At 32.2% G+C, this 19,852-nt stretch overlaps 1 protein-coding gene across 3 annotated transcripts in view; it reads right to left on the bottom strand.

Moving 5' to 3' along the window:
• Nucleotides 1-19,852, bottom strand: part of sick (sickie) — a 192,650-nt gene that overhangs the window by 147,555 nt on the left and 25,243 nt on the right. Inside the window, exons 1-2 of one of the 3 annotated variants that reach the window (XM_068772953.1) lie at nucleotides 13,448-13,531; nucleotides 3,200-3,382 (exon numbers count right to left, since the gene is read on the bottom strand). In XM_068772953.1, the coding sequence (XP_068629054.1) occupies nucleotides 3,200-3,382; nucleotides 13,448-13,531 (267 nt within the window). Of the gene's footprint in view, nucleotides 1-3,199; nucleotides 3,383-13,447; nucleotides 13,532-19,852 lie in introns of those variants that run through there. The other 2 variants (XM_068772957.1, XM_068772955.1) reach the window with 2 other exon arrangements.

Consider the following 19,852-nt stretch of genomic DNA (forward strand, 5'->3'; position numbering starts at 1 on the left):
AATCAAACACCGTAATCTTCCAAATTTAGAATTGTGGAATATAAACATGCTCGCACAATACTTGGAATTGGCAAGAAAACATTTTATCTTTTACATTTAAAATAACCGACACATTACATCTGTTCTTAACTATTGTTTTTCTGTAAACTTCAATCATCAATCCGGGAATTTCCAAGGTCATTTCGACTTTAACCTATACAGATTAAAGGTACCATGTTGGTACCAAGGTACCAACAAGCATATTGCAAATTTGATTACATGACAAATTATAAAGATTTATTTAAAAACATTCCGATGCAATACACTTAAATTGATTTTGAAATGTTAGTTTTAATGTAAACTAAATAAAATAACGTATTACGCCATTTCCAGTCCAATAGTGTAAAATATTACTTTACCAGGGTTCGCAACGAAGAATAATCACAATAGTAAAATTAATATGAATATATAATAAAAATATTTCCGTGAAAAAAGATTCTTATCCACTATTAGTTTTTACGTGAGCATTATTATTAATTTTAAAATTTAATTAAAAATGGAACTGTAAGTTTACAATGTAGTTAAGAATAAATTTTGTTGATATTACCTTCGCTTTGTATGATATCCACTAAAAGACTACTTTCAGTTCTTGAAAATAACTACTTGACACATTCATTATTACCATCATCATCATTTTAAACGTACGTCTACTGATTGTTGACCTGTGTCATAGATATTTAAAAGGATCGGTTGAAGCTGCCTATATCCAACATCTTTCTTTTTTTCATCTTTTATCATCGGTCCGTCCTGTGTTGCGCCTGCTAGTTCTGGTCCAGTCTTAGTGCCCCAGCGGTTAAACTCCTGCGCGCTATGTGGGCTGCCCACTCCGGCTTTAATTCGTATCCGCTGAACTTTTTCGTTTATTTGTTCATACTGGCGTCACCTTTACTGTCTATACATAAATAAGTTAAAAAACTCCTTCGTAAATAAAACGAAAAGAAGTTATTACTACTCACCAAGAAAATTACTTGTCCAAATTTTTGTTGATTAATGAAAACGTGTTAGATACAATTAAACTAGGCAATTCCTATCCCGCTTCGTGCATACAATATATTGATGGCGGATGGGGTCGATACTTACGCTTGTCCGACACATCGATATTACCTTTAAAATCCCTTCATTATGTCATATTTCTTTAAATATTGTCATAACGAATAACATTGCATAAGATATAATATTAATTACAGTAAGGCAAGGTATCTCTGTATGTATTTATCATTAATGTTATCAATCTTTTTTATACCGTGTGTTGAAAAATCAACTTCAAGAAAAATTGCATATGATACTGAACATACCAAAACAATGTACTTAATGACCCGATTGTCTTTTTACCGCACTTTTGTAAGCAAATGAAAGGGACACAAGAAGTTGACATAAACAATTGGAAAAAAAATAAAAATGTGTTTACACATGGCTAATTTTATAACGGGAAGAAAAATTATTTTTTCGGTAATCAAAACTTCTTCATTATTCATATAAAAGTTTATTTCCGAGTTTTCTATATTATAATTTTTATTATTATTTCCATCTATTGGTCCATGGCATTATTTTTAGTTCCTTACCTTCATAACACGATACAACCACAGCTTCAATTCAAATCAAAGAAATTATTAAACGCATAACTCGTACGGTAAACAGTCCTATGGTACTGTGTAAACGCATCTTAAGTTCGTTATTACTAACCAATGAGATAAATTGTGCATGTCGTGGTATTAATCAATATTAATCATTAGCCAATGCTAATACATAGAGTTGAATACAATGCCACAAATTACAAGACATTAATATTTAGCCTGCTTCGATCGATAGGTACAGATCTATAAAGTCATCGCAATGATAATAGTTAATCGCCGGAAACAGAACACGATGTGCAGCGTAGGATCCGGGTTTGTGGGCTAACTAGCCCATAAACGTACCCACACTGACATAGATTGCTTAACAGTACGCTGCAGTATGCACATAAATGTGTACTCTGTCATCAACAGTAATAAAGCTGATTATACCATGAGCGAATTCGTAATGGTATTAATAACTTTCTTAGCCAACCGTACTACCAAATACGACGTAGCTACCACCACGTATGCTGCATGTGTACCTGCCCGAATGATTTGTGATTCGATGGTCTATTTTGAGCTAACAAAATATTTCCGAACCGCCTTCATTTTTGGTTTTAATAATAAACATAATGCCCAGGATATTCGAAAGCGTTCTGTTTTGACGTACAGAAGATTGATTTTATTACTTTCTGTAATTTAATGAGGATTAATATAACATATGCGTAATTATTGGATAGTCAAAGAGTAATTTTCACAAAGCTTATTATGGTATTCATTATTTTAACTTTTATTCTAAAACAATTGGTTGCAGTTCAATCAAAACGATAAATAAGCGAAACGTATTTCAGAGTGATTATTTACATTTTTAATGTCTTTATACTAAACAACGATTAAATGTAAAAATTAGATTTAAATTTCGCGTGCTTTATGAATTTAGCAATATTATTACATGCCAATGGATACGTTTATTTTTGTTCTGATTGAAGACTTATGATTAATAGTTATGGACAGATGTTTTTCTTTACTCTGTGGTTTGTATGGTCAGAAAAATATACTGCTTCAACTATTTACCCTGTAACTATCAATATTTTTCTCTTAGAACCTTCCTCGTGACTGAAAGAACGCATGAAAGGTAAATATCAAAATTGATCGAGTTACGAGTTCAGCGTTTAAAAACACGATTCATTTTCACACGCAATTCATTTTTATTTAGATAAATATCGCATTCAGCATTCAAGCTCTGTACAAGAGTTCCTCGTTAAAAGAATTTGTAAGTGACATATTTGAAAGTAAAAAAGACGTCCTTTATCGTCATCATGTACGTCACGCCTTCCTTGGATTTCCAATAGAACTGGAAGGAAGCAATTTGTAATCAATGATTTTCGACGACCTTCACAAGGTCGTCAGTCCACGTTCTGGGTGAATGACCTTTACTCCGCTTACAAGTTTAAGGTCCTCTGCCACTGCCACTTCAACTTGCCAATTCTCTGGACTGGCTCGGTTACTTTCGTTCATCTACGGATTCCCTCATTTCGGAGATAAATCTCAAAAGCTAATAAAGCTGTTAGCTTTACCATATTTAATGGATAAGGATGCATGCTCACCATTTGTTGCGGGTTACGGGGCTTTCGATGCGCACGAGGCACCTTCTGCCCGGTAACACCTTCCAGCACGTCTGCAAGCAGCAGCCCGTCGGCGCAGTCCCGTGCCAAACCACCTCCGGAAGTACCCGCGCGGCGTCGTGAACGAGCGCGCTCCAAATAATGGTTCGCCCAGTCTGTATAGATCTGTTGGAAAAAAATTAAAATTTTTTTAATAATCATTATCATACTTTGATCTGAACTAAAATCCGTTTGTGAACATAAAAAAAAACAAAAGCCGGACAGACGCATTCCAGTTGCACAAAGTGGTTTGAACGTAGTAAACCGCTCTACCCGCGTAGAGCTGTGCAGTGTTGATGTTGTGTATATACGGCTTGGGACGGCAGCGTTGACCACAGGCGAGCTAAGGAGTGATCCGGATCCAACCTCGGCTCGTCCACGCTGTTCGGGATCAGAGAGCGGGCGGCCGCCCCCCGCAAACGGTTGTTTATAGTATTGATATAATATCGTAAGCAAACATGTGGTGTTATAAATATTCTGTAATATTGAATCAAAAAGTATTATCACCACGGCGTCACAGACTGGCTGTATTAGTTACAGCTCTAATCGTCTTGTTCTTTACTAGCATTAAACTGCCCTGCAAGGCATAAGGTGGTCATTGGGTAAATTTTTTCTTGGTTTAAGGGCCTCTTCCGATACAGCGCCCTTCAAACTAAACGTATTATAGTTCACCACTGTTTGCTGGTTAAAATAAATACTACATCGACTTTATATTCCCACAGCCGTGTATAAAAAGGTTTATGATGAAATTTTTTCTCCGTGACCATAAGCTTTTGCAAAACTTGCAGTCTAAAAACTTCGCTTGAAGTTAATTTTAGAAACGAAGTAAAAAAATTCAAGTAAAATATTTTTATTTTCGTTACATATTTTCGGAGCAATATTAAATTATAAATAAATTGTTTTTTTGTGTTTTAATGTTTAGGTTTTTTATTAATAAGGAATTTGGTATAAACATTGCTTCTAATATATATTCGTATATTTTTTTTTAATTATTAGCTAAGAACAAAGTAATGCAATAATATTTATAAAAAATGAAAATTACATTGGAAAACGTTTTTCTGTTTGGTCTTGCTATTATTTGAAAGCAATTATTAAATTAACTTATAATTACTATATTCATTTATTATTTTGAGCCGGTGCCTTAAATTACTTAATAAGAATATTTTGCTTTAAAATAAGTGTAACGTAAACATAAAAACGGCTTTTATTATCTGTGATATAGTCAACAAATATAGCGGATCACTTGTGAAAATAAAGCTTTTGGCGCCGAGTGACTCACAAAGAGATGTAGATAAGGTTTTGATGGCTGTAAGATGCGAAATGGCCACTAAAAATTTTATGACAATACGCTGCTGATATTGAAACGGTAAGCATGGGAAACACTGGAAGAAAAATGTTTATTATATAAAATATACTTTAAACCTGTTTTCTGTTAACCAAAATCAAACATTACGTGATCAAATATATCATCCCATTCTTACTTTGAAATATCCTTTTATTTTTAGTTTGTAATGTAATTCTCAAAGCTTAAAGTATTTCCTTATGTGTAAAAATTAAATTAAAATTTTGATAATAACGTTTAACTTAATCCTGTCACTCTTTCAAATTTTTAATTTTAATAACAAAATGTAAAGGCCAAAATTTCGGGTCAAATCCATTAGATATGTTTTCTTTTTAATTTCCAACAAAAGGAACTCGCCATGTTAACAGCAAAAGGGCGGATATGTACATGTTAAAAACTGCATACTTGGCAGATGACTGTTCCCCCTGCTTGTTGTATTGAAATTCTGATTCACTGAAAAACGAAAGAAGATTTAACACTACAGGCATTGTTATCGCTGCGAAAGTACCGAAGGAATTATTTATGGCACATTTTGTATTATCGTCAGTGTTCCTGCTAGCAATGAGGTCATCAGAAAATCCATAACTGCTCGAGCAAGGCTACTACAAGCTAATATAAATTTAATGGATGATATGTAACTGACTAACGTATAGTTTACAGACTATATTACAAAAATACTATAACGAAGTTTAAACCCAAAACAGTAAAATTTCAAAAAATAGATTACATTACAACGACAACCAACAGATCCAGAAAAGATATACATGGCACTTATCATATAGAAAAGTTTTAGTTGAGAAACATGAACCTTATCGTTCTAAGCTTTTGCATTTGGAAATCAATTCACAATGTAAGAGATAGTTGTAACGAACGCTTCTGGATATCATGTCTAATAAGATTCTTATGGAAAAAATGGACAGTCTTTCGTTATTCATCACTATCATCATCTTCATTCCAGCCCAAAGGTGTCCACAAGCACCTCTCCCGTAGATTATAGCAAAGATTGGAGTGTCAGCTAGGTATGCAGGCGCCCCAATTACTTGATTTTGATATTCGTAGCAATGCTTTAAATCGTCTACCTGACTGAACACTACCGGACTAGAACAAATTATCGTGATCTTTCTTCCAAACATTTTTATTATAATTTTTTATTAATAATTGATTAAATAGCTAATTTTTTGTTTATAATTGGTTGCGCAAGGTGTTCTAAATTAATGTGTGTGTGTGTGTTATGTAAATTCTAGCAAAAAAATAGGCTTATTTTAACCTAACTTTAAACAAACGTGTGTTTTGATCACTATATTATAAGATACTGTAATAATTTTCATAATTTAAATAAATTTGTAAAAAAATAAATGGTCAAAAACCAAGATCTTTATAAACAGCCATTTAAAAAAAATTAGGTATTTATCTCGGAGAAATAGCATGATATAAAAGTGTGATGTCAGCAACTCTGACATCATTAACATTATTTCAACCTAGTTCGAAAACTACACGGTTTCGGAGTTATTGTTTTCGACTAACATCGTAACAACATTTCTAGAATTTCGAACACTATGGTGGTTCAAGCGAAAACTCTTCTTTTCATACCGTTATCGGTTTGTCGTTATTTATACCTATCAGCAAAACTTTAACCATTCTCAATATTTACTTTTTAACAATTAGGTGATGTGTCTACACTAGAATAATAAATTTTTAATAATTACGCGATCACACCGACATTGTATAAAAAAGTATAATAAAAAATATTTTGAACTAATAAGGATTAGATTACAAGGCAAAATGAACAAATAATAATTTTTTTTTGTATAAGATGTCACTTGTATAGATTTAACATTGTATTTTGTACGTGAACAATATAAATTATTTCGTGAAACAATTAAGCCACGTTTGAGCTAATTCTCCGAAGAACGAGGACAAGTGTTCTCGCCGCGACATTACGTCGCCAACTAAGGGAGCACTCAGACGTGTTAGTGCTTCTAGCGCAATAAGCCTCACTCGAGAATCAGGAATTTAATCCACTTACCCGCTTAATTAAAAAACTTAAAAACGTAAAAGGATATTGAACAAATAATTTCCTTTCAAAGTGCTAACCTTTTTTACATTTGTTTTCTTCTCTTATTTAAAATATGGCAGTTAAATTTGATTGTATAAAGTAATATATAAAACACACCGCAATTATAATATTAAATAATTAAATCTAAAAATGGTAGAAATATAAAAATCGTGATTAATTATGTTAGTATAATTATATCTTATACAATTTAACTACGAATGAATTAAGTTGAACCAAGGTCTTTTAAGTGTAATGTTTGTGTGGACCAACGACATATCCAGGTCCGCAGGAAGTCGCTTAATGCAGGTAGCGCAAGGCCGATCATCACGGATATCTTCGAGGGAAGCCCAACCCTTGCAGTGGGCGTCAGTCTGCTTACATGATGAATACGATAAACTTCTTATTTGCAATGTTTTAAAATCGGTGATAACTGCGGCTACAATACTAATTAAATTATTCAGTATGTATGTTAATAATTATTAGTAAGAATTTTAAAAATTAACACTCATACAGGCACTATAGTTATATTATACATAAAAGCTATGAAGCCTAGCCACAAAGGCATTGCTGCTTATACTGTAGCACTGGAATAAAATTCCTTATAACACAATTATCTACTCCATCCATCCTTTGTGACTGTTCAGTTTTTTTTTTCATTTTATTCTTACAGAACCGTCAATAATATTGTATGCATAGAACGCTGGACAAATTATACAATACATACGACTTATTATCATAACATATTTGAAGATGTTATCAAGTAATCGAACATGTTAATAGAATAATCGACACATAATGCATTCAAAGGGACTTCGGTTTAGAAACGCGGTTCTTCTCTATTCGATTATTTATCTCTCGCTATCACACGCCTGTTTATTCAAATCAACTTCGAATGGCTTTCGATTGTAATAAATCTTTTGGGACCGGACATTTTTATCGCTCTAGGTGGCTGTATCAGGAATACGGGACCGTTCCTGTGAGACGGTGCGCCGGTGGATATTTTTTAATCTTATTTGTTTTGCTCACGATTTAGATCACATGCATAACTAAAGTCATAGTCTATTTTCAAAATTTATACTAACCCACGAGTACGTTATTTTTATTTCTAGTGTAATAATTTATAACAAAGATTTATTAACTTGCTTACATTCGATTTTTAAAAAAAATTGAAAAGAAATCGATCGAAACAATATTTCAAGTCAGTATCATATTGCTCTAATATTCACATCACAATTAAAGTAAGTTTATTCATCAAAGCTACCTATAAGAGGCCCTGTTAATTCCATTATATTCGATTGTCTCGGTTTTTGTTAACCTTTAAAATCTTTACTTATTGTAATGCTCGTCAGTGTGGCATGGCTTTAGTAAACATAGTTTCGTTGTACTGAGTAGTAATAACTCGGTCAAATTTAGTCTCCCGTGTTACGTGCTTGTTCGTATTTACCGTCGAAATACGAGTATTTCGTTCGCTAAGAGCATTAGCGTTGCAGTGTCCGCTGCAGTACGACGCTGAAACGCGCCATAACACTTTATTGCAAAATGCTTTCGCCCAGCTGAGCTCGCGAACAATGTATGAATCCATGTATAACGTACATGCGTTCATACATTGTTGCATACACACTTTCACACATATTTACTTCTTCATTACGTATCTTTCGAGTTAATTCCCGGAGCATCAACTTGAAATTACCTTTAACGAACTTAATTAAGGAAACTTCCTTTAATATTTGAGAAGAAATTTTATTAAAACTAAATTTCATGAGATATAATTATCACAATGGAAATCCTGATCAAAAAACGTGATAATGTTATGTTTTACGCCATTAGTAAACAGCTACATACTTATAATATTATAGATTTACCATTAAATATGTTACAAGCAAATTATTTTCAAATTAAACAAGTAACATTAATGTACCCAACTCGTATTTAAATTGGCGATTCATGTAACGGAAACATGTCTGAAATAAACAAATCATCTTTTACTTAGCCTGTATTACTGCCCTGTCGGCAGAATGTATTGCTTACTCTAAATGTTTTGATAAAACTCTCTTGCTGGATTTATTTCATTGTTCCGATACGCTCTTTGGATGGAAATTTTAATGCATACTAAAACCTGAATTCATACATGAGTAAGCAACGACCAATGATAATTTAAAATTAACAGAAGTCTATCAAATTATTATTTAATACATTTCATGTAGATACTTTGTTTTAGAGATTTTTTTAAATTGATTTTATGCCATCAAGCTGCGACATAGTTCTATATATAAAAAGGCATATCGCAAACCAGCACAAAATAAAATTAAATAAAACGTATATCATTTCTTCTTTTTAACTTTATTTATTATTTAAAGCGATATTTACAAAAATACTTTTACTTTTTGGCAAGAGTGTGAATTTTAATGCGAATTGGCAAAGATTGAAGCTAACACGCCTTTTATTGTTTGGAAAGAGAATACTGTTGTTTTACTACTTTGATCTCTCACTATGAAGTCAAGACGCATTTTGAGTCATAGAGAGGGCTCGGTATTTCTCTGAGTTATCAGAAAAAAGGAAATCTGTAGACGAACGTCAGTAACCGACATAGCCCAGCGGATTGTCAAGTTGAACTGGCAGTAGACAGTAACATAGAGTGCAAAAGAGATGGCTACTGGAGCCTTAAGGTTTAGGAATGGTGATCGCGGACCGACAAGCGCAGCGTGGAACTTCCGCTCACAAGTCTTGTTAAGGTCGTCGGAAGACGCTGGATGCAAGCCACTTCAACCGGTCCTATTAGAAATCTAAAGGGGAGGCCATTGTTAGCCATTTCATTAGCCATTTCAACAGCAATCATCCTGTGGCTGAAAGGATGATAATAATTGTGATCATATTTCTTGAATGTTTTCAACTATCCTCTCCCTTAACGAAAATTAGAAAATAAAATTAGCTGAATTGATTGAGTCATCCAGGAATTTCACGTTTAGTAATAGATTTAGTAATTCGCTTTATTTATGTATAGACTAATTTTAGATGTTTTATTAATACGATACTTTTTTTTAAAAAAAAGTAATACCACAATTTATAAAGCTTAAAAGCTATTTTTCGAATATAATAAATTAAATTTAAAATGGTATAAATATAACCAAGTATTATGACTAATGACTAAAATATACCCACGCTTTTACAGTCGCAATATTTAAACTTTGTTTCTATCTAAAATAAATATCAAGAATTGCTCCTAATAGATGTATCTAGTTCGTAATGTAATTATAAAAGATAACTATTTCGTCTACAACCAATTGCCCCAATCTAGACTAATAGCTCCGTTCGAGATGACGGGCAATGGAGTCATTTGCATGTCTTTGACCCCGGGTCGAACTTGGGTGAGATTCGTTTGCGTGGAGCCACTCGTATGGCAAATGATGATTAAATGACTTAATAAATTTGCATGTCCGAGAGTTAATTATTCATCCCAATACAGTGTGCTTCTGAATTATTTTGTTCATTGGCTGAATTAATATTTATCTCATCAAATTAAAAAAAATGTACTCTAATGGACCAATAGGAAAGACGCATTGTTTTGGAATTAACTGATGTTTCTAAATGTCATATTTATTTCAACCGATTGCCTTTCCTACATGAACAGAGGTGTGAAAATTCTAATAAGGGATTAGAATTTTCACAAGCCGCGTTTGTTCTATCTCTTTAGAATAATAAATAAATATAATTTTTATTTAAAATAATTTAAACATAATCAATTTCTTCACAAAATAATGGAGCATTTACTCAACTTGTGCTCTTTTCTCCTATGCTATATTTATAATATATAATACTAAATATATAACCTGTTTACTGGTAAATATAATAATTTAACGTCATTATGTTTACTAATTAAAATCACTCTTCACTAATTCTTTCTGTAGAAAAAAGCAAGACATCTTCCTCTGAAATGTTCGTTAAAAATCTAAAAATATTAACGCATTTATCTCGTTATTTAGAATATAAAACAACTGTTTTAAGAATTCCTTAGACAAATTCTGTCGCCTCAACATCCGGTCGTGTATCTGTCAACATTTTCTGGTCCTCACGTTGTATTTCGATGTTCTTGTTAACTATTTAGCTCTTAATTACTTTGAAAATGTTCCGGTGTGAAGAATTCTATATATTCTTGGCTTATTCTTGACTTCAATGTATACAATTTTTTTAATTTCAAGCCCTTTTTGACAATGTTTTTACTTGATGTCGCTGTATATAATATTTAGAATAAATATATACTACCTTTTTATTTGGCTCAAACGTTATGTTATCAAACGAATAACGAAAAAAAATACTGCATCATCGTTTTTATATTGAACGTTTCACTTATATACATATATACTAGCTGATCCCGCAAACGTTGTTTTGCAAAAAAAAATAGTTTTTAATTAACAAATGTAAGATAAGGGTTGATCGTAGAGGGGTGAAAATTTAAGTTTGTTTTTATTTTTGTATGCTGTATCATAATAAAATAAAAACCAAAAAAAAATTGTCCATAAAATAAAAAATAAAATTTAGAGGTGGACCACCCTTATCACATAGGGGTATGGAAAATAGATAGTGGCCGATTGTCAGACATACTGAATACGCATGTAAAATTTTTTTCAAGCCGTTTCGGAGGAGTTCAAGTTCGAACACTGTGACACGAGAATTTTATATATTAGATATATAAGTGTGTGTGTGTGTATATATATATGTAAATATACACATATATATATGTATATGTGAGTGTGTATTTATATACCCGCTGAGGTTTTAGGGTTCTGGAGAAGACCACAGGCCATGAATCGCAGCGCAGGACGTCCATCCACAACGTGGTTAGACGACCTTATTAAAGTCAGCCGGAAGCGGCTGAATGAGGCTGCTTACTACCGGTGTTGGAAATTTATAGAGAAGGCCAATGTCTAACAGAGGACACCCTATGACTGAAATGTTGATAGTGGTGAAATCTTGTGATTGAAAGCAGCATATGTTGAACATCTTAAAATAAAAACGTTAAACATACAAAAATATATGGAAAGTCATTCTGCTCTCGTGTTTTGGGTTGAGCAAAAGTTTATTCATATAATGTTTGTCACTTTCGATCTATAGTGTAACATCTGCTACTAAGTGACCTATATCGATTTGATCGTATATGTATGTAAATCACTTAATGATAAATGTGTTCGGATATTGAAAGTGTTATAAAATAACACATAAAATATTACTTACTGTGTTGGTAAGCACTTTTGGTAATTCTTATATCTAGTCAAACTATAATCAAACTGTTAAGCCATTTTTTAGAGAAAACAATTTTAGAGAAAACAAATTACTTTCTAATAAATGCTTTGAAATAAAAATTACATTTCAGACATTATTTTAATATGATCTATAAGTGGGTGATGGTGCTATTTTTTTTTTGGTCAAACCATAATACGAAACATAATTTAGCGATTTCATTTATCTTTTGATGAAAGTTCTTATGAAAAAATTGAATGCAGTGCGGCTTACATTTTCAATGTTGATAAATAAATCGCAAGGACAATCGTGTAGTGTTTGTAGCTTCTATTTTATTAAATCCATGTTTTACACATGGCCAAATGTTTATTTCCTGTTTCCGTATTGGAAAACCATCAACTTTATTTATTTATACACGATAAAATAGAACTAACAATGTATCAGAAATCACTGCAACAAACATTTTGTGTTTGAAATACCTTTTGTTATTAATTAAGGTCCGAATTGATTATTCATAGCTAGGATAGTAAAAACTCTGTTATTCCGTCTAGTAATTAAATTATTATATTAGTACAGCACAATAGTACTTTTATTTATAGTTAATAATTAATATGTTTATTTTTTTAGATTTAAAAAACTAACAAATCATATTTTTAATGTTAACTATAAGTTACATTACAAATATGATACAAAACAATCCTTAATGTCTCGTTGAATGAACATATTGCGTAAAAACTTGGGTAGTTGCCAAAGATTTTTTACTATGATCATTTATTATAAACTAAAAAAAATAATCAAAACTAATAATAGTATATAGAGACAAAACATTCAAAATTTTATAGTGACACATAAGTGCACATATAAATTTGAAATAGTATACAAATTGTTAAAGTTATTTTTTTATGGTACTTACAAAATAGTTGAGTAAAATTAATAGATTTGATAACTAACGAAATACAATTTCCCACATTTGTTTACTCTACGCAACAGTTCCAAGATAGGTGCGAGCTTACAGGCACAAGGCGCGGAAACTAATTGAGGTCGAGCTTTTAATATAGCTGAGCGGGCGGACGGGTAGCGGCAGTGGGCTTGCCACGAGTCTTGACCCCGTTGACTCAGTGGTAGTGGCAAAGACTATTTCAGAACTTTGATTGAATTAACTTACCTCAGAACTGTTACTTATAGTATTGGTGATAATTTTCTTTGTGTAGAATAAATACCAATAGTTATTAAAGTATTTGTTTTTGGAATATATTTAAATTGACATATAGTCGTACCTTCTCAGCATATCATTGATTCGCAGTGCGGTTGCAGAGTCTAACGAATTATAGGAAGAAAGGCCAGAAAAGGTATTCAGCAGAGGGTATAGGATACCACTTTTCAATACATTACAGTTCACTATCACCGACCAAGCACCTCTTCCTTTCAAGATTTAAATGGTCTCTCCAACTGCCTTGGACATGACTAAATTCTTCTGCAGTTTATAGAGAGATTTCACTTTTAGACCTCTCTCTATCAAAATTAGTAGTAAATTTATGAACAGAAAAAAGAAAGTTACCTGCACAATTGAACGTGTCTGACGCGTGACATCGTCGGTGGAGCCCTGGATGGATCGAGGCGCTCTTATACAAGTTGGTATCATGGTGTCACAAAAACATACACATGGTTTTAAGTGTACACAAACCCGTCATTATCATTTTCACACTAATTAAAAAAAGAACCTAAAGTTTTCTGAGCAACTGTAAATATATATCACATACAACCGATCTAAGGAGTTATAAACTTTTAACTATCACCGAGTCCTTTTAATATTCCGTAAGCGGTAAGAGAACGCCGACACAAAGCATGATAACAACCACTCTTGTCTGACCTACCGCGAACTTTTCTTGCGAGAGCAAAGCTGTACATACAGGTACAGTGTAGTCGTGCAACACGGTTCGCGCGTGAATGGACGTGTTTGAAGACATCTGGGAATATTTACTCGTGCGCTTGGCGCCGCTGCCCACGCTCGCATCTCAACGACACACTGGGTCACAAGTACAAACATCACAAGGCAGAGCGTCAGGGGACTGACGTTTGAATTATTTCATTTTCTGCGAAGAGGCATTTCATCGACAAGATACACTTCATTTATTTTTTCACAGGGTGATTAGCTAGAAAGGTATAAAAGCTTTAAAAAAGTAAGTGTATAGCTGTTAGTTAATGTGTGGAAAACTCTATCCAAAAATCAATGGTTTCAGAAATAATAAATAGTGTAGTGTTAGTAAGAAGAAGCGGTTTTGAAATTCGGATTAATATATATTACAATTAATTATTTTTTACTGTCTGATGTTGCAGACATTGTTCTGCCAGAAGTTATTGGCCGGTAACATTCCAATAGAAAAAATAAGCTAATGTTACATATTTCAGAGTGATCATTTTACAAGTTGATGGGAAATTAGTGTAAAAGTTTTATAAAAATTTACCGTTTTAGAACTTTAACACCCATATATAATCACCTTGTTTAATAAATCTTTAAATTTTATTCAGTAATAAGTAGAAAATTTCGCTAAGTATTGTTTTTTCAATTTTTTTATTCCTCGTTTCCTTAGTCCTGTGCTCTTGGCAGAAGAGTCATTATCGTGGTGGCTGCCGTACATTTATTCCCATAGGCCTCTTCCATTTTTCATTCTTCGAGACACTGCATTAGCGCACTTTGAATTAGAGGCGATTTCATATGGTAGACTATAACTACTAGTCTAGTAGTCTACCCCGAACGAGTCTCTTAAGCGTACTCTTCCTTTCGCATAACGTGGGTAAAATCTTAGAGTGAACTAATGCCGAATTAAAACATTCAAAACTCTAAAATTAAACAAAATATTTGCAGACGTACTATTTTATGATTTTAAATAACAATTATTATAATATTAGGGTATAATTACGCAACAATGAAAAACCAAACATATCTAATTAACTATTTATACGAACCAAATGTGTTATAGAATAAGTGTCGGCATGCATTTATTTTATCAGCATAATTACGTTGTGTGGGCGCCAACAAAATGAATACATTAAAATGAAATAGTACGTAGGTACTAGCTTAAGACAATGACTGGCATCCGATAAGTGGGACGGCATTCATGTTATAGTTCTAACTGTAAAACTGTTTGATTGTCAACATTCAGAAATTATCACACATCAATCTTCTTTATACAGCTCTATACGATTCTATTCGTAAAAATATAATCTGTTGTTTACACGGATACTAGCTCTATGATTATTATCCATTATTATATATATTATAGGATAAAAAATATAACAATTAAAGGATAAGAGCTGGGAAGCGTACGCAAATTTATAAAACACGAATTAAGACTCAAGCAAGCATGTATACATGGTTTCAAAAAAAAATTATTGTTGCAAACAAGGCACCTTTAAAATTTTTGCCTATAATTATATTTTTTAACTACAATATTTACTAAACTATGACTTTCATAAACACAGTACAGATAATAAAGTAAAAAAATAATTAACACAATTTTATGTACGGACTTCTAGAAAAGAATATTTGTAATAATAACAATGCTAAATAGTCTTATATCAATCTATAGGACGTTAACTGCATGATATAGGCGTCCCGCATAGATTTAGAATAGAACAGGTTACAAGCGGCCTTGTAATTAATATTCCTTGTAAATTACTGGCAGTCAAGAAACATATCTTCTTAATCCCTTATGATAACTTCACTTTTAAAAGTGAAGATTATTTTTAAAGTAAAATTTATCACCTCAGTCACCTCCTTTTGTAAAACTGAGTACAGGCATTTGTTTTAGAATATTATTTTTTTTAAAATATAATGCTCAGATCAAGTGTTTCTAACCAGGTATATTGTATTTAAGAAATGTGGAAAGAAAGACGAAGTACGGAAGATTATAAGAGGAATGCCAAAAAAGCGCGGAAATAAAAGTAATATGAAAAAAAAACTAAATGAAATAAAACGAATCTGTCGAAAGGAAAAGATAGGAGTACAAAAACCCCCCAATAGCGGGAGCCAAAAAAACAGGCACATTTTTATTGAAAAACATATAATAATTAGTAAAATCGTATGAATATATGACTTAATATAGTTAGAAGCAAAACAAATTAAAATTAAAATGAGTAAAAAAGCATAATAATGATATAACTATAAAAAAATACTACAGCATTAGGACGTAGTTATATGTTAAATAAAAAATACAAGAATATTAAAATTACAACGTTTATGTTATCTGTAAATATTTTAAAAAATTAAATTTGATCGTAATAGAAGTTTTACTGTTATTAAAATGCCATAAGCTATTTGCGAAAAATTAAAAAAAATCGTTCACAGTAAATTATGACCAAAGCTTTTTCTAATGAAGCGGAGAGAGGATCTACGGATAACTAACTAAACGGAACTAACGAAACAGTCTAGACTGGACGAAAATAACGCAGCGGTAAATCACAGGAAAGCAAATTATGTATTACATTACTCTATTTCAATTACGAATGTATTATGATGAATTGAGATCCATAAACTTTAAACCTAATATCTTTATTGTAACCTAAATTGGTTCGTGATATTTTAAACCTTCTTACAGTTATAAAGCTATAGGTTTTTCTGTTTGTGTTTCTGCATATGCTTGTACTTGGAGAACAGACTAAAGGGGAAGAGGAAAATAGAACACATCCTGTTCCTAGCGCCTCTTTGAACTCAGTTTCATATTTAATAAACCAGCCATCGTTGGCAATGTGACAAAAACCGATACGAATGATAATTGACTTACAGCTAAATATGTCCACGTTATATTTCTTTCAGTTTCATATTACGTAAATTAGGACGGATAATAATAATTTTTTCATAATAATTACATTATCAATAGCATTTTAATAATTTTTAAGAGTATCATTGAGTGTGATTTTTTAATTAAAAGAATCATGGATAATCGGGGAGATTGGCTAAACGGGTAAATGTATAGGTTATTTATTATCAATTACAGTGTGGTACACTCTATCCAAAAATCAATAATATATCATAATGATAACATAGAAAAAGAATTACAAAAGTTTAGTTAAATACATATTAAAATAAATCATTACGATAGAAGCTATTAGCCTACCGCATTTCAATAAAAAATACATATTTCAAAGTGATCACAACGAGTTAGAAATTTAACTTTTTAAGCATTTTACAGCTATAACTAATCAACCTGTATATGAGAAAAGACTGAATATGAAAAGATAATAGCACAGACTTAATCTTGAATTTAAAACTGTGTTAAAAATAATACAACGAATAAAACATTGGAGTTTAATCATTATTTATTCTTTTTGTATTTTTTACTACGCACTAATCAAGCTAGAGTTACACTAGAGCAGTTCCTACTACGGGCTGCCGGCACCGCATCCGATCCGCACTGTTTGTTTACCAGCCTGTCAAAAGTTCGACACACGGCGCGTATTTATAACCACTAGGAAGGTGCGCCGCAGTGCAATGAACTTTTGTGACACAATCATAAAACACGAACATTAACAAAGTGAAACAAAGCACCTCTTAAAACAGTTGTAGATTAACGTACAGATAGTGTAAACTACCGTAAAAGGTTTTATGTGGTAATCACAAACATCTCTTTGAAAACCGGATGTAGAGAAATACTTTTTAATCGTGACGAAAAAACATTGATGACGGAAAAAAATATTTAATTGTAAATAACTTTATATGTATTACCGTTATGAATATAGGAATTTATATTAAAAAGTAGATTCGTTTTAATATTTCAAAACCATTCATAAACTTTAACTTACCTGTGAATAATTTAGTTTATAATAATTACTTAAGTAGATATTTTAGGGGGACCGGAAAGTAATGTCGTTTCTGCGCATGCCGATGTTTGATTGTCATTTGGTAGCCCATTACGTACTTGGAAGACGTTGTACACTAGATGGCAAAAGGTTATTGATAACAAAGGTGAATATATTGTCGATTAGAAATTTACTTAAGATTTATTAACTTATGTAAGCAACATTTCTTTCCGGTCCCCCTAATATATAATAAAAAAAATTGATGATTTCATCCATTCGGTCTTGTTTGTCTACGGTCTATAAAATCACTTCTAAGATTAATGAAAACTAAGAAATACAGAAAGCAGATTGATTATTTAATAAAAGAAAAACTATGCCGTATGATAATTTATTTAAATGTAAATATTTTTATCTCCGCATCTGAACCTAAGGCAAGCTCCCTTTGTTTGGCTTGCGATAGTCTAAACATGGCGTCAATCATTACCGAACCGGGAACGTTCCGTTATTGCTATCGATGTGTGATAAAAGGATCGGCCTTGGATATAAGTGGGACGCAGATGTTCAGTCTTGCGTGCATTGTAACGTGGGCTGCAGTCAGAAAATCGGTGCTGACTTACCTTAATACGATATCGACACAAAAGGTTTATGAAACGTAGGTATAACGTACGTATCTATATACAAATATATCTTCTAGAACCTCTAAAACATAGTCTACATCCAAATTATTAATGACCTTAAAAAACTTTAAAATATCCATAAAATACTAAAAAATCCACAGACTAATATCTTTGAGATAAATTAATACTTTCAAATAACACGAATATTAGTAACTATTAAAATAATAAAGAAGATTAAAACAATGAAAACAATTAGCTGTTGAAACAAATCTATATCATAAGCACTATGCACTCCGATTCGGAAGACAACAATATGTATAGCAGACAATCCCGCTAGACTGATTCTTGAGTTATTATCAAGCAAATAGACCCTTTGAAATATTACAAGCCAACTCGTTGCATTGTATGTGTCAGCTGTCGGTTTATCATTCTCTTGAGTCCAGGTAGAAGCTTTTGCACTAATAGTTTAAACACAGAAGTTTGTTCATTTTAGAACAAACTTTTCCTACCATACATTGACAATTTTAATTCCTACTGTATTATCATAGAAGCGGACTTTATGAAAATGAGACCAATTGAAAAAATTTTGTCCAGTAGTTAAAACTAATATGAGTCATAGCATAAAGCCTAAAGGTAGTTTTTTGCTATGCGTAACAAAATTGTACTCAAAAGATAAAAATCATAGACACCAAATAATGACAATTATCTATAGCTAGGTTACTACCAAGTAGTAACGATGGTAGATTATTTAAAAAAATAACTTTAGCAACTTTTGAAAGATAAATACGTTTTAAACCGGTATTAAAATATGGTTTATCTACAGGCGTATATCTAGGTGCTATAAAAAATAACTAAACTATTTATATAAGGTAATTATGACATTGTGTAAACAAGTCGGATATCATTAATGTACAATATTTTGCTTTGATTACGTAAGGGCTAAAGTCGTAAAAGTTATTTCTAGATGCAGTTACATCGTACAGAACTCCGTTCCGTCTGGAGTCACGTGTTGAAGTTACAACCTTCTATTAATAAAACGATAACATTATACCTGACTTTTGTGACACCCGATCACACATGCATTTATAATCATTATGCTAAACATTATATAATATTATTGTAATTTTTTAATTGCAACGACAACTACTAAACAAAACTAAAAACCTTACTAAATAATTCGTAACATACACAGACAGTATACCACGAAGAATTGTTCGTCTGAAATGGCAGTGGGCGGGACACATCGCACGTGCAACCGACAGCCATTTGGGTCGAAAGATTCTTAAGTGACGATCACAAGTCGGTGGACGTGGCTTCGGTAGGGCCCCGCTAGGAGCTAGGACTCACGACATAATTAAAATCACAGGCAGTCGGTGGATGCAGGCAGCGAAACGAAAAGAAGAAGTAGAAGAAAATACCGCAAAATGATACAAAATAATCACAAAGCCAAACTTCTAAATAAGGTAAGATTGCTGATAGTATTTATAAGAATCCCCGAAATGTACATAGGTTAACGGAAACTACACCACCGCAAAGACTTTTGTTCA

This window comes from Battus philenor, unplaced genomic scaffold, assembly GCF_028537555.1.
Source record: "Battus philenor isolate CCGP_79_NKW_IND1 unplaced genomic scaffold, ilBatPhil1.0.hap1 SCAF_5, whole genome shotgun sequence".
In the NCBI taxonomy this organism is placed as follows: Eukaryota; Metazoa; Arthropoda; class Insecta; order Lepidoptera; family Papilionidae; genus Battus; species Battus philenor.